A 14,047-nucleotide genomic window follows, 5' to 3' on the forward strand; every position below is an offset into this window, starting at 1 on the left:
ATGAGCTCCCAGTAATGACCCCATAATCTACTTACTTTTCTGAAACGTTTGTGCTGGATTTTGGTGCACACTCTGGAGGGGACTCGGGATCCTCCTCATCCTCTGAGTCCAGATGTTTCTTTATCTCAGAATGATCTACAAGACATAGGTAATGAAGTGTTATTAGAGGTTGTCAGTATAACGTAGTCACCATTTATACATGAAACATGGAAAACATAAAAACCATGTGGAGATATTTGAGCCTTGAAGTCAACATTCACATTGTTGGTGCTGTAGACATAGACATACCTGATAGATGGGACAAGGATGGCAAGAGAAAAGCAGAATCGTCACTATCAAATATGAGGACAGATTCTTTCTGCCTGTATGGAAGAAGAAAAACAAGTAAATCATAAGTAAACGCATTATAAAAGGGGTTGTCTCACTATAAGAACACCGACTATAAGGCCTAATAGGACATATGACTGCCATAGTGGGGAAGGTCTTCTGCTCAAAACTAACTTTTATAGAGCAGAGCAGAAAACAACTACCATGAATATCTGGCATATTATATGACATCTTTCCTATAGTGTTGGGGGGCAGCACTAAAAATGCATAACCATCCACAATTATGGGCTGTTATCACCAGAAGTTACTAATGCCAAATGCACAATGACCGCTAACCAAGGGATGGTGGATGCTGCATGTGATATTATGGTATTTATGGCCTATATTTGGTGATGAGCTCCCAGTAATGACCCCATAATCTACTTACTTTTCTGAAACGTTTGTGCTGGATTTTGGTGCACACTCTGGAGGGGACTCGGGATCCTCCTCATCCTCTGAGTCCAGATGTTTCTTTATCTCAGAATGATCTACAAGACATAGGTAATGAAGTGTTATTAGAGGTTGTCAGTATAACATAGTCACCATTTATACATGAAACATGGAAAACATAAAAACCATGTATGGATATTTGAGCCTTGAAGTCAACATTCACATTGTTGGTGCTGTAGACATGGACATACCTGATAGATGGGACAAGGATGGCAAGCGAAAAGCAGAATCATCACTATCAAATATGAGGACATATTCTTTCTGCCTGTATGGAATAAGAAAAACAAGTAAATCACAAGTAAACGCATTATAAAAGGGGTTGTCTCACTATAAGAACACCGACTATAAGGCCTAATAGGACATATGACTGCCATAGTGGGGAAGGTCTTCTGCTCAAAACTAACTTTTATGGAGTGGAGCAGAAAACAAGTACCAAGAATATCTGGCATATTATACGACATCTCTCCTACAGTGTTGGGGGCAGCACTAAAAATGCATAACCATCCACAATTATGGGCTGTTATCAGAAGAAGTTACTAAGACCAAATGCACAATGACCGCTAATCATGGGATGGTGGATGCTGCATGTGATATTATGGTATTTATATCCTATATTTGGTGATGAGCTCCCAGTAATGACCCCATAAGCTACTTACTTTTCTGAGACATTTGTGCTAGATTTTGGTGCACACTCTGGAGGGGACTCGGGATCCTCCTCATCCTCTGAGTCCAGATGTTTCTTCATCTCAGAATGATCTAGAAGACATAGGTAATGAAGTGTTATTAGAGGTTGTCAGTATAACATGGTCACCATTTATACATGAAACATGGAAAACTTAAGAGACCTATTACAGAAAAACCATGTGGAAATATTGGAGCCTTGAAGTCAACATTCCCATTGTAGGTGCTGTAGACATGGACATACCTGACAGTTGGAACAAGAATGGCAAGAAATAAATAGCGTTGTCGCTATCAGATAAGGGAACAGATTCTTTCTGCCTGTTTGGAAGAAGAAAAACATGTAAATCACAAGTAAACGCATTATAAAAGGGGTTGTCTCACTATAAGAACACCGACAATAAGGCCTAATAGGACATATGACTGCCATAGCGGGGAAGGTCTTCTGCTCAAAACTAACTTTTATCGAGTAGAGTGGAAAACAACTACCATGAATATCTGGCATATAATAATACATCTCTCCTTCAGAGTGGGCAGTTCTAAAAATGCATGACTGGCCTCGATCATAGGCTGTTATCACCAGCAATTACTAAGGCCAAAAGCACATTGACTGCTAACCATGGGATGGTGGATGTTGCATTTGATATTATGATATTTATGTCCCATATTTGGTGTGCACATAATCAGCCTAGAGATCCCAGTAATAGCCCCATAATCTACTCACATTTCTGAGATATTTGTGCTGGATTCTAGGGTACAATCTGGAGAAGACTTGGGATTCTCATTAATCTTCATTCTGTTAGCGGTGGTAAGGAGCTACATGCGGAAGCAATAAGATATGAAATAATTGTATGTCTACCTTCATAGGTCTTTTTATACATATTTTTGATTTATTAATCACATACTTACTTTAAAAAGCCTTTCAGAAGATGATGTAAAATTTTTAAAGTCAAGGCTCTCATTGTCCTCACTTGTGGCCTTCTCATCCTCTGAGACCAGATGTTTCTTCATATCCCAAAGGTCTGCAAGACATAGGTAATGAAGTGTTATTAGAGATTGTCAGTATAATAGAGTCACCATTTATTAATGGGAACCAATTGTCACAAAATAAGGAAGACGAGACAAACAGACACTTAGTCTAGATGATGGCTCCTTCTACTTACTGGTAAATAAGCTGGTGTCCACAAGCTGAGGAACGTACACTAGCTTTTGACTTAGAAGGGAATCAAAGTCTAAGTCAACAAGAAATGGATGACCCCTGATCTCAAAAGCTCCTCCTGGATAAAGGAAAACAAAAGTGATTCGGACATTGTCAGAGACAGCTTCATATCTGAACAGTTTATCTTAATTAGAACTAATTACACAACTGAGCAGACATGTAGGAAATAGAATGAAAATCTTAGTAGGGAGAACTATAAATGATGAAGCTGATAGAGAAGTAATGATCCTCATGGACATGAGTGATACGTCATCGGTGTAACAAGGGAATATTGATATTATTGTATCTGTTACCTGTCCCAAGTCTATCCACAGGATTTGCTCTGAGCAGCTGACTGATGAGGTCCTGCAGAAGGCTATCCACAGGATTTATACTGAGCAGCTGAGTGATGAGGTCCTGCAGCTGAGTGATGGGGTCCTGATCATCGGATAGAGTAGCTTGATAAGTATCCCAAATTATATCTCCTGTTATATAGAAAGTTACAGAAAATAAATCCTCTGTATTGGACTATAAGGTAAAGCAAAGGAAATAACTAAAGCCATGTAACCAGGCAAAGCAATGATGGGATTATTCTACTTACCACCGACAATATTTTTATTCAGCCCAGTTTGGAAATCCCCATCAAATGGTGTATAGCCATGGACAAATTCATATATTATGATGCCCATTGACCACCAGTCAATAGGTCTTCCGTAGCCTTTCTTCAGGATGACCTCAGGGGCTGTGTACCACGGGGTGCCGCACACCTGGAAACCAACAGAAGATAGAGATGAGAATCGATGAAACGATTATTATGACAAGTTCTTGACATAATAACAGAATTAGAGAAGATAAAATATCAGTGGAAAAGCTGTCTAAAAATGAAGAATGTGGGGAAGAGAAAATAGAGTTATGAGATTTGTACAGAACAAGCTAAGTTCCTGTGTGTAATGCTGACCTCCTCATCCTGGAACTCTCTGGAGATGTCCTCTGCTGATTGCTTGTAGATGTTGGTGTGTGGTATCATGACACCAACTTTTGAAAGTCCAAAGTCGCTAATTTTAATATGTCCAGCAGATGTTATCAGGAAGCTGTGAAAGAGAAGATGATTTTAGCTTTATTGTCCGTGAGATGATAAGGGATAACTTCCCCCCTTTGTTATACTACAGGTATGCACTTACTTCTCCGGCTTCAGGTCTCTGTGCACCACACCGTAACTATGCAGGTATTCCACACCAAGGACCGCTTCTGCAAAGTACAAGCGGGCCAACAAGACAGGGAAATGACCCATCATGTTTAGAAGGGTCCGACAGTCTCCACCTATAGAAGAAAGGAAATATGACCGGTGAGGGGTTTATACAGCAGAACACCATGATCTATAAAGAGAAGTGAGCAGAAACATTGGGGCAGGAGAATATAAGCACAGAATGTACAGAATATTAGTCTGAGGTCATGATGAAATTGTTGTCCAAGTAACTAATGACATAAAGTGATGTCACATCTCGTCTACAGCTGGAGATATTGACGTGCTCAGTGCGGACCGACAGGGAGATCCCACACATCAATGACTTTCCGGGCACCATGGTAAGAGATAACCTATAGTAAATGCTCTGTGGGGATGTAACCGTCCATGGGGATAAGTCTTAATGATGTGAGAGGTGATAAGATGTCAGCAGACATGGGCTGAATATAACACAAGGTGTGGGTCCTACCTCCTACATACTCCATGACCATACAAAGGTCAGATCTCGTAGGGAAAGAGCAGAGCATGGAGGCCACAAAGGGACAATCTGCGAATGTTAGGATGTCCCGCTCCAGAAAGGCCATGTCCACTCTAATAGGAGTTTTCAGGCTCCTCTTGGTCACTTTCTTCATGGCAAAGGTCTGTTGTGATTCTTTGTGGCGCACTAGGTAGACGGCCCTGAAGAGAAGGAGAATCCATGGTTTATAATAAAGCCTTATTAACAGTCTATATACACAAGTCATTCCATGATCTTTTATACTAATGTTTAATACCAGCTAGAAATCCACATCTAGAACCCATGAAATAACACTCCATAGATGATGGGAGGTCTGCACCACGCCACGTCTGCCCTCACCAGGTCACATTGTAGATGAGAGAATCTACCGAAATTCATCTTGGGCAGATTCCCTATAACCCACCAATAGATAGGATTCAGTAAAAATAAAAATTGGATAAAATTGAAAATGCTCCAATAGTCGTAAGAAGTTGGTTTCTGGCTTTCTCCACAGCCCGTGGCAGAATAAATGGAGGGGCAGGAAGAGGTTAAAATTTAATTAAACACATTAGACCCACTTGTCCTCGTCCCTGCCCATCCATCATTGCAGTGCTCCGTCCTCTGTGCCGGTCTTTGGCTGTTCTTCCTCCTGCTGCTGGGGCCGGTGATCAGACTCACATGGTTATGGTGGAGGGTGGGGGTGCAGATGTCATTACCGTCAGTATCGTGTCACCCCTCACGTGACCGTGTGCAACCAATTACTCTTATCAGCTCCATAATGGGGCCCCAAAAAACCTAAGATTGATGCGGAGGACAGGGAAACTGGTGTAGGCGGAAGCAGAAGAGCAGAGGAGGTCTAGGACCGGGGAGTGTCGTCTATTATATCATCCCTTTCCTTACAGACTGATTGGTTACAGAACAGTTCGCTCAGCTGTATATAACTGAGCTGAATAGTGACCTGGAGATGTGGACTCCAATCGTTTCCCTATGACAACACTGACTGGCAGAGCACAGAGGCCGAAGCATTGTCATAGGGAACCCTGAGAAATGGGGATTATGGGAATAGAAATCTCACCCAAAACCTCCTCTGCCGATCAGTTTAGATGTTTCATAGTCGCGCATACGCGGTTCTCCTGCCGGGATCAATGATTTCATCAAGTCCTAAAAAAGAATAAGAAATAATACTAAGATCTAGAAGCTGCAGGAAAACATCTCAGGATGAATCTGTCAGCAGCATAAACCTGGTGACAGATTCCATTTACTATAAATACTATTCTCTAACACCATAGAGTCATCTACGCTTAGAACAGAGCCGTCCCATGGTTATATGGGGATAATACTGGATGGGTCACTCACACCCCATGATCTGGTGATACACAGACACCCCCTATGGCTCTATAATACTTACACCGGCAGATTCTTGGATCTCCGGGATCCCACAGATTCCACTGTTGGGATTCGCCAGCGCTGATGGTACTAAAATAGTGATAAAGTGATGAAGAAATAAAATATATTAGTCGATATCAATCCTACATACATAATACTGCAACATAAGGGAGAAATAACAAGACGTCTGTAAACGGGAATAATACGGACGTATGGTGCATCCATAGATTAATGTAAGGTAAGTGGTGGCGGACCCCCAATCATCACATGAATGAGGACCCCCACCCTCGCTGCACACTCCTATATGTAACATGTGCTGACAGGTTCCATTACATGGAGTAGAGAGTGATCTGCCATTATTCCCTGTTGTGTAATATCTGTATATAATAGGGGAACATCCTACACCGTCATCCCACCACTCCTATATGTAATATGTGCTGACAGGTTCCATTACATGGAGTAGAGAGTGATCTGCCATTATTCCCTGTTGTGTAATATCTGTATATAATAGGGGAACATCCTACACCGTCATCCCACCACTCCTATATGTAACATGTGCTGACAGGTCCATTACATGGAGTAGGGAGTGATCTGCCATTATTCCCTCCTGTGTAATATCTGGATATAATAGGGGAACGTCCTACACCGTCATCCCACCACTCCTATATGTAATATGTGCTGACAGGTTCCATTACATGGAGTAGAGAGTGATCTGCCATTATTCCCTGCTGTGTAATATCTGTATATAATAGGGGAACGTCCTACACCGTCATCCCACCACTCCTATATGTAATATGTGCTGACAGGTTCCATTACATGGAGTAGGGAGTGATCTGTCATTATTCCCTGCTGTGTAATATCTGTATATAATAGGGGAACGTCCTACACCGTCATCCCACCACTCCTATATGTAATATGTGCTGACAGGTTCCATTACATGGAGTAGAGAGTGATCTGCCATTATTCCCTGCTGTGTAATATCTGGATATAATAGGGGAACGTCCTACACCGTCATCCCACCACTCCTATATGTAATATGTGCTGACAGGTTCCATTACATGGAGTAGAGAGTGATCTGCCATTATTCCCTGCTGTGTAATATCTGGATATAATAGGGGAACGTCCTACACCGTCATCCCACCACTCCTATATGTAATATGTGCTGACAGGTTCCATTACATGGAGTAGAGAGTGATCTGCCATTATTCCCTGCTGTGTAATATCTGTATATAATAGGGGAACGTCCTACACCGTCATCCCACCACTCCTATATGTAACATGTGCTGACAGGTCCCATTCCATGGAGTAGAGAGTGATCTGCCATTATTCCCTGCTGTGTAATATCTGGATATAATAGGGGAACGTCCTACACCGTCATCCCACCACTCCTATATGTAATATGTGCTGACAGGTTCCATTACATGGAGTAGAGAGTGATCTGCCATTATTCCCTGCTGTGTAATATCTGGATATAATAGGGGAACGTCCTACACCGTCATCCCACCACTCCTATATGTAATATGTGCTGACAGGTCCATTACATGGAGTAGAGAGTGATCTGCCATTATTCCCTGCTGTGTAATATCTGGATATAATAGGGGGAACGTCCTACACCGTCATCCCACCACTCCTATATGTAACATGTGCTGACAGGTCCCATTCCATGGAGTAGAGAGTGATCTGCCATTATTCCCTGCTGTGTAATATCTGGATATAATAGGGGAACGTCCTACACCGTCATCCCACCACTCCTATATGTAATATGTGCTGACAGGTTCCATTACATGGAGTAGAGAGTGATCTGCCATTATTCCCTGCTGTGTAATATCTGGATATAATAGGGGAACGTCCTACACCGTCATCCCACCACTCCTATATGTAATATGTGCTGACAGGTCCATTACATGGAGTAGAGAGTGATCTGCCATTATTCCCTGCTGTGTAATATCTGGATATAATAGGGGGAACGTCCTACACCATCATCCCACCACTCCTATACGTAACATGTGCTGACAGGTCCCATTACATGGAGTAGAGAGTGATCTGCCATTATTCCCTGCTGTGTAATATCTGGATATAATAGGGGAACGTCCTACACCGTCATCCCACCACTCCTATATGTAATATGTGCTGACAGGTTCCATTACATGGAGTAGAGAGTGATCTGCCATTATTCCCTGCTGTGTAATATCTGGATATAATAGGGGAACGTCCTACACCGTCATCCCACCACTCCTATATGTAATATGTGCGGACAGGTCCCATTACATGGAGTAGAGAGTGATCTGCCATTATTCCCTGCTGTGTAATATCTGGATATAATAGGGGGAACGTCCTACACCATCATCCCACCACTCCTATATGTAACATGTGCTGACAGGTCCCATTACATGGAGTAGAGAGTGATCTGCCATTATTCCCTGCTGTGTAATATCTGGATATAATAGGGGAACGTCCTACACCGTCATCCCACCACTCCTATATGTAATATGTGCTGACAGGTTCCATTACATGGAGTAGAGAGTGATCTGCCATTATTCCCTGCTGTGTAATATCTGGATATAATAGGGGAACGTCCTACACCGTCATCCCACCACTCCTATATGTAATATGTGCTGACAGGTCCATTACATGGAGTAGAGAGTGATCTGCCATTATTCCCTGCTGTGTAATATCTGGATATAATAGGGGGAACGTCCTACACCATCATCCCACCACTCCTATATGTAACATGTGCTGACAGGTCCCATTACATGGAGTAGAGAGTGATCTACCATTATTCCCTGCTGTGTAATATCTGTATATAATAGGGGAACGTCCTACACCGTCATCCCACCACTCCTATATGTAACATGTGCTGACAGGTCCTATTCCATGGAGTAGAGAGTGATCTGCCATTATTCCCTGCTGTGTAATATCTGGATATAATAGGGGAACGTCCTACACCGTCATCCCACCACTCCTATATGTAATATGTGCTGACAGGTTCCATTACATGTAGTAGAGAGTGATCTGCCATTATTCCCTGCTGTGTAATATCTGGATATAATAGGGGAACGTCCTACACCGTCATCCCACCACTCCTATATGTAATATGTGCTGACAGGTCCATTACATGGAGTAGAGAGTGATCTGCCATTATTCCCTGCCGTGTAATATCTGGATATAATAGGGGGAACGTCCTACACCATCATCCCACCACTCCTATATGTAACATGTGCTGACAGGTCCCATTACATGGAGTAGAGAGTGATCTACCATTATTCCCTGCTGTGTAATATCTGTATATAATAGGGGAATGTCCTACACCGTCATCCCACCACTCCTATATATAACATGTGCTGACAGGTCCCATTCCATGGAGTAGAGAGTGATCTGCCATTATTCCCTGCTGTGTAATATCTGGAGATTCATTGTAGGAGGTTATGTGATCGGTTCACCTGTGATCAGATCGCTGCTCAGCTCCGGCTGACTCCTATTAGAGTCAGGGGTTTCCTGGGTCACAGTCGCCCCATATTCGTCGTCGCCTTCTGGTGTTTCCTGATAGATATAATACAGTTAATTAATATGTGGAAGATTTCACTAAATCACCAAATACATGAATCAGGAAGGAGTAAACCAACATTTACTGATGCACCAACTGTAACTCTACAAATCACGCGCCATCATGAGAACTTTTCTTAGAAACGTCTCTCACTTATGTGGATTATGTGACACCAGATCTTCTGATATCTGATTGGTGATCTGGAGAAGATCAGAAAACAAGGACGTGTGATAGAGAAGATGATGGCTCCTTACCGGGCGTTCCGGCGAGCAGGCCGGACCTTCTAATACACGCAGGACTTCTTCGGCCAGTTCCTTAACAAAAGCCAAATCTCCATATTGAGATCTATTTTCAGCCTATAAAGAAGAAAAGACACAAAAAGAAAAATTCAGAGATAAGAAAGGAAACAATGGAGGCGGCCATTGTATGTGTCCTCTGCTCCTCTCTGCAGATACAACGACTCCATATCTAGGGACTCGTTGTGTTTTATATGGAAGGAAAGAAGAGGCTTCTCTCCCACCATTATTATCTATGACTATGGAGAAGATTTGTGCCGAGTGTCCGCCACTTACCTGCTGTAGTAATGTTCTGATGTTGTGACGTAAATCCGTCAGATACTCTGATGTTAGTTTATCTTCATTGTTTTTGGTCAGGCAGTCATTGACTAGCTCCACCACCAGCCGGTGAGTGAAGCAGAGGACGCCATCGGGTGGTAGAAGCTCAGTGTTAGGGAGATTGTTGGTAAGAGTCTCCAACAGAGCATCTACCTGAAAATCGCTCAGACATAATCCAGACATAGTGAAAAATTGCAAACGCTCTCAGTCACTATAGAACCATAAATGGCACCGGTGACCCTGTGAACATTCTATAAGTAGGGACTGAGCTGTGATGTCACAATGGCCAAGAATCACCAGTGATGTCATAATGGGCTAGCATCACCAGTGATGTCATAATGGGCTAGCATCACCAGTGATGTCATAATGGGCTAGCATCACCAGTGATATCATAATGGGCTAGCATCACCAGTGATGTCATAATGGGCTAGCATCACCAGTGATGTCACAATGGGCTAGCATCACCAGTGATGTCACAATGGGCTAGCATCACCAGTGATGTCATAATGGGCTAGCATCGCCAGTGATGTCACAATGGGCTAGCATCACTCTGTCACTCTGATGGTCCGTATGGCATGTGACTGTTTTCTGGCTCTGTCTGGTTTTTTCCCGTGCTGAATACAAGTATTTGCTGTGCTTTTACATGCATTTTTTAATTCACTTGAATAAGTAAAATTTGCTGCAAAACTCCTGAAACACTTGACAAACCACTGATTTAAAAAAACGCTGAGATTTCAGAATCCTTGTTTTCTAGGTCAGTACTATAAAATGAGTCTACATATTAGTCCATAAGAAATTGACCAGGTCACACTCCGTACATTAGATTCCTAAACAAGAGCCCCGATCATGGAAAAAAGGAGAGTCTCTATACAGGAGCCTCTCACATCATTAGATCATCAAAAGGGAATTGATTTCAGTTCTTCAATACAAAAAGTGAGAGTCACCTATTCTATAGAGTCATTACACACAGACATCTCCATCTGTGATACTCACACTGACAGACTCATGGATCTCCGGGGGCTACGATTTTCCATTATCAGGATTTGCCAGCACATTTGTTCCTAAAATCTGAATAAAAAAATCTGAATAAATATAATATATTAGATTGTACCAATCCTAAATATGTAATGCAATGATATCATTAGGAAATGACAAATCTCCATGTTACACTGGGCAACACATTTTTTCCAAAGTTTTGCTTCCTTGAAAATGTGACGTGATTATAATAAACCCATTAGAGCCCAGCAGAAATATAATTTCAGATCGTCTGCATCACTTTACTGAACTTGAAAGGATTCAAAGGCGGGCTACTAAAATGATAAATGGGGTTGGTTCACTACAATACCCAGAAAGGTTATCAAAATTAGGTCTATTTACTCTAGAAAAGAGAAGACTTAGGGGAGACCTAATATATATGTGCAAGTATATCAGAGGGCAATACAGAGATCTCTCCAATGAACTGTTTGTACCAAGGACTGTGACAAGAACAAGGGGGCATTCTCTTCGTTTGGAGGAAAGACAATTTCTGCACCAGCATAGAAGAGGGTTCTTCACAGTAAGAGCAGTGAGGCTCTGGAATTCTCTTCCTGAGGAAGTGGTGATGGCCAACTCACTGAATGAATTTAAGAAAGGAATGGAGGCTTTTTTTGTGAGTAACAGTATAGAAGGTTACGAATAACAGAATATTATAGGTAGATGGTTGACCCAGCTTAGGGGAAGGAATTTTTTTCCCTATGGAGAAAATTGGCTTCTACTCTGTGAGTTTTTTGCCTTCCCCTGGATCAACAATGCAGAACAGCTGCACTAAAAATAGGCTGAACTAGATGGACATAAGGTCTTCCTTCAGCCTTCAAAACTATGTTACTATGTTACTTAGAAACGTTGTGAAACATGAGATGACGTTTTACGGATTATGAAGCATTAGGTCATTTGTAGTCACCGTCTGGTGCGTCCCGTACTAGTGTCCGGCAATAGTCAGCCAGCATTGATGGAGTCCAGGACACTTGATAACGCTTTTTCATAGTAGCAATATCTTTGGGAAACCATTCGCCATGGTCATTACTAATGGCACCAAGATTTACAGGGAAGAATTCCAAATGTGAATGCAAGAAATGAATGTTCAATGACATGTTGCACTTCATCGCTTTGTAAGCTTCCAGAAGGTTGATGACAGTTTGATGTAATTTGGGGTTGGGTTGTTGCGAAAAAAATTCTGGGAATCATCCTTGAATGATTTCCAAGCAATTTTCTCATTCCCCGCCAGCAGCTCCTTGAATTGCTTGTCATTCATGATGTGTCAGATTTGTGGACCAACAAAAATGCCTTCCTTAATCTCAGCGTCGGTTATTCTTGGGAACATTTGAATATTGAATTATTGATTAGTATTGGTATTGGACGGTGAACATTACCATTGTGTAACAAGACAGCCTGGAGTCTTTACACTGATGAGTCAATTAGGAGACACCACTGTCTTAACTCATGCGAGCAATCCAAAGCTGCAAACAACCCACCAATGTCGGTGCAAAAGCTCAGGTTGTCAACCAGTTCTAAAAACTGTGTTATGACATCTTAGCGGCTTCGAAAGACAGAAACTTTTGTAGCGGGTGACAGCAAATGCCATCCTTGAAGTCTTGAAGCCAGTAACTGCATTTGGTTTTGGCAAACATAAGTTCTGGAACAAGTCATTAAGTTCTGGCTGTGATATAAGATGAGGCTCACCAGACATACATGGCTCAATGTCTGAATCAGCATTGTTCCCCATCGCTGACCCATGGACAGCAACATCTTCATTGGATGCCTCCACTAGGCTCCTTGTCTCTAGAGGCTTTGCTACTGGACGAGGGTCATCATGTGGCACTGGTCTCATAACTGAAGGCAGATTAGGATATTCCATGGACTTCTTGTTCTTTTGTAGGAAAACCTGGGACATTGGTTAGACAGATGTAACAGTCACGTGATCCTTCTGTTCCTGGCACTGACTTATGAGAACCTCTCATCCAACCTGTAAGATCAACAGATGTGAGGAGCCCAGGATTTGTCTTGATCAAGCTCATAGGCTTTCATGATGAGAGCTGTCATGGTGCATCTTTGAGGCTTCAACATGTAAGAGGAAATCCCCTGTGATGTCACATAACCTCACCGTATCATATGAATGATGCCGTCAGCAATGTTTCTAGTCTCACTGCACATCAGGCATGCGCATTAACCTGTTACCATGTTTATTGTGGGCTAATGAAAGGGCAGGAATACAGTCACCAAATACTGCTTTACATAGCAGCCAATAAGACCTATATTGCATAAATAAGAATGATTAAATATGAATTCTGAAGCGGAACCTGTATAAAGTGCTATGTGCAAGTTAAAGTGACAGTGTACCTATTTATCAATTCAATAAAAACATGAAAAAGGAACTAGATGAGAGATAAACCCGATAATGTCTAGATATAATAAGTAAATGTGAATTAATAGCTGCCCCTAAAAGTGCTAATCAGTAGTGACAGAGTTCCGTTTCAATCCTAATGCACTGAGTCTACAAGTGGAAAACATTTTTTATTATTATGATCAAATATAGTGACTAATAAGATCATAATGTGCGGGTAAAGGGAACGCTACCCCACAACAAGCAAATGCTTCATAGTTCATTCCCACATTTGAAAAGTAAGTCCAAGAAGAAAATTGTATTGCAAATACCAACTATAGATTGTCATCTCGGTAGCACAAGGTTGTGGATGGAGGATCCTATCCACCAAAAGGATCATTTTCTGATGCGATCATTGATATAATGATGCCATATATGATGTAATATATCACCAAGGGATTCAGGAATCATCAGGGGTTAGAAACAAATAACATTTAATGGAAATAAACACACAAATTAAAATCTAAATAAGAGACAACATATTTAGAAATATGGGACAAAACTCAAATGTTCATTTAAACCTGATGGTGTCATGGTATCAAGGACTAAATCAATATCGTCTTTGAAGACAATGGAGTCTACGAGACAAGGGTGAGAGGGTGATGAAGGCTAAATTTATGTATAGCCGAAACGCGTTGTATGTCTAACAATAAA

The 14,047-nt window shown here is 41.8% G+C and overlaps 1 protein-coding gene across 1 annotated transcript in view; it reads right to left on the reverse strand.

The window, feature by feature from the left end:
* Positions 1 to 335: 335 nt before the first annotated feature.
* LOC141076234 (microtubule-associated serine/threonine-protein kinase 3-like) overlaps positions 336 to 14,047 on the reverse strand; it is a 60,164-nt gene continuing 46,452 nt past the window's right edge. Inside the window, exons 2-17 of the mRNA XM_073563589.1 lie at positions 10,969 to 11,043; positions 9,616 to 9,717; positions 9,258 to 9,357; positions 5,840 to 5,907; positions 5,507 to 5,592; positions 4,405 to 4,613; positions 3,874 to 4,012; positions 3,651 to 3,783; positions 3,294 to 3,459; positions 3,007 to 3,177; positions 2,658 to 2,771; positions 2,404 to 2,516; positions 2,219 to 2,310; positions 1,742 to 1,815; positions 1,008 to 1,081; positions 336 to 362 (exon numbers count right to left, since the gene is read on the reverse strand). Of these exons, the coding sequence (XP_073419690.1) occupies positions 336 to 362; positions 1,008 to 1,081; positions 1,742 to 1,815; positions 2,219 to 2,310; positions 2,404 to 2,516; positions 2,658 to 2,771; positions 3,007 to 3,177; positions 3,294 to 3,459; positions 3,651 to 3,783; positions 3,874 to 4,012; positions 4,405 to 4,613; positions 5,507 to 5,586 (1,392 nt within the window). The 5' untranslated portion in view covers positions 5,587 to 5,592; positions 5,840 to 5,907; positions 9,258 to 9,357; positions 9,616 to 9,717; positions 10,969 to 11,043. The remainder of the gene's footprint in view (positions 363 to 1,007; positions 1,082 to 1,741; positions 1,816 to 2,218; positions 2,311 to 2,403; positions 2,517 to 2,657; positions 2,772 to 3,006; positions 3,178 to 3,293; positions 3,460 to 3,650; positions 3,784 to 3,873; positions 4,013 to 4,404; positions 4,614 to 5,506; positions 5,593 to 5,839; positions 5,908 to 9,257; positions 9,358 to 9,615; positions 9,718 to 10,968; positions 11,044 to 14,047) is intronic.

This window comes from Dendrobates tinctorius, unplaced genomic scaffold (assembly GCF_039654945.1).
Source record: "Dendrobates tinctorius isolate UK_male_01 unplaced genomic scaffold, ASM3965494v1 ptg000395l, whole genome shotgun sequence".
Taxonomy (NCBI): domain Eukaryota; kingdom Metazoa; phylum Chordata; class Amphibia; order Anura; family Dendrobatidae; genus Dendrobates; species Dendrobates tinctorius.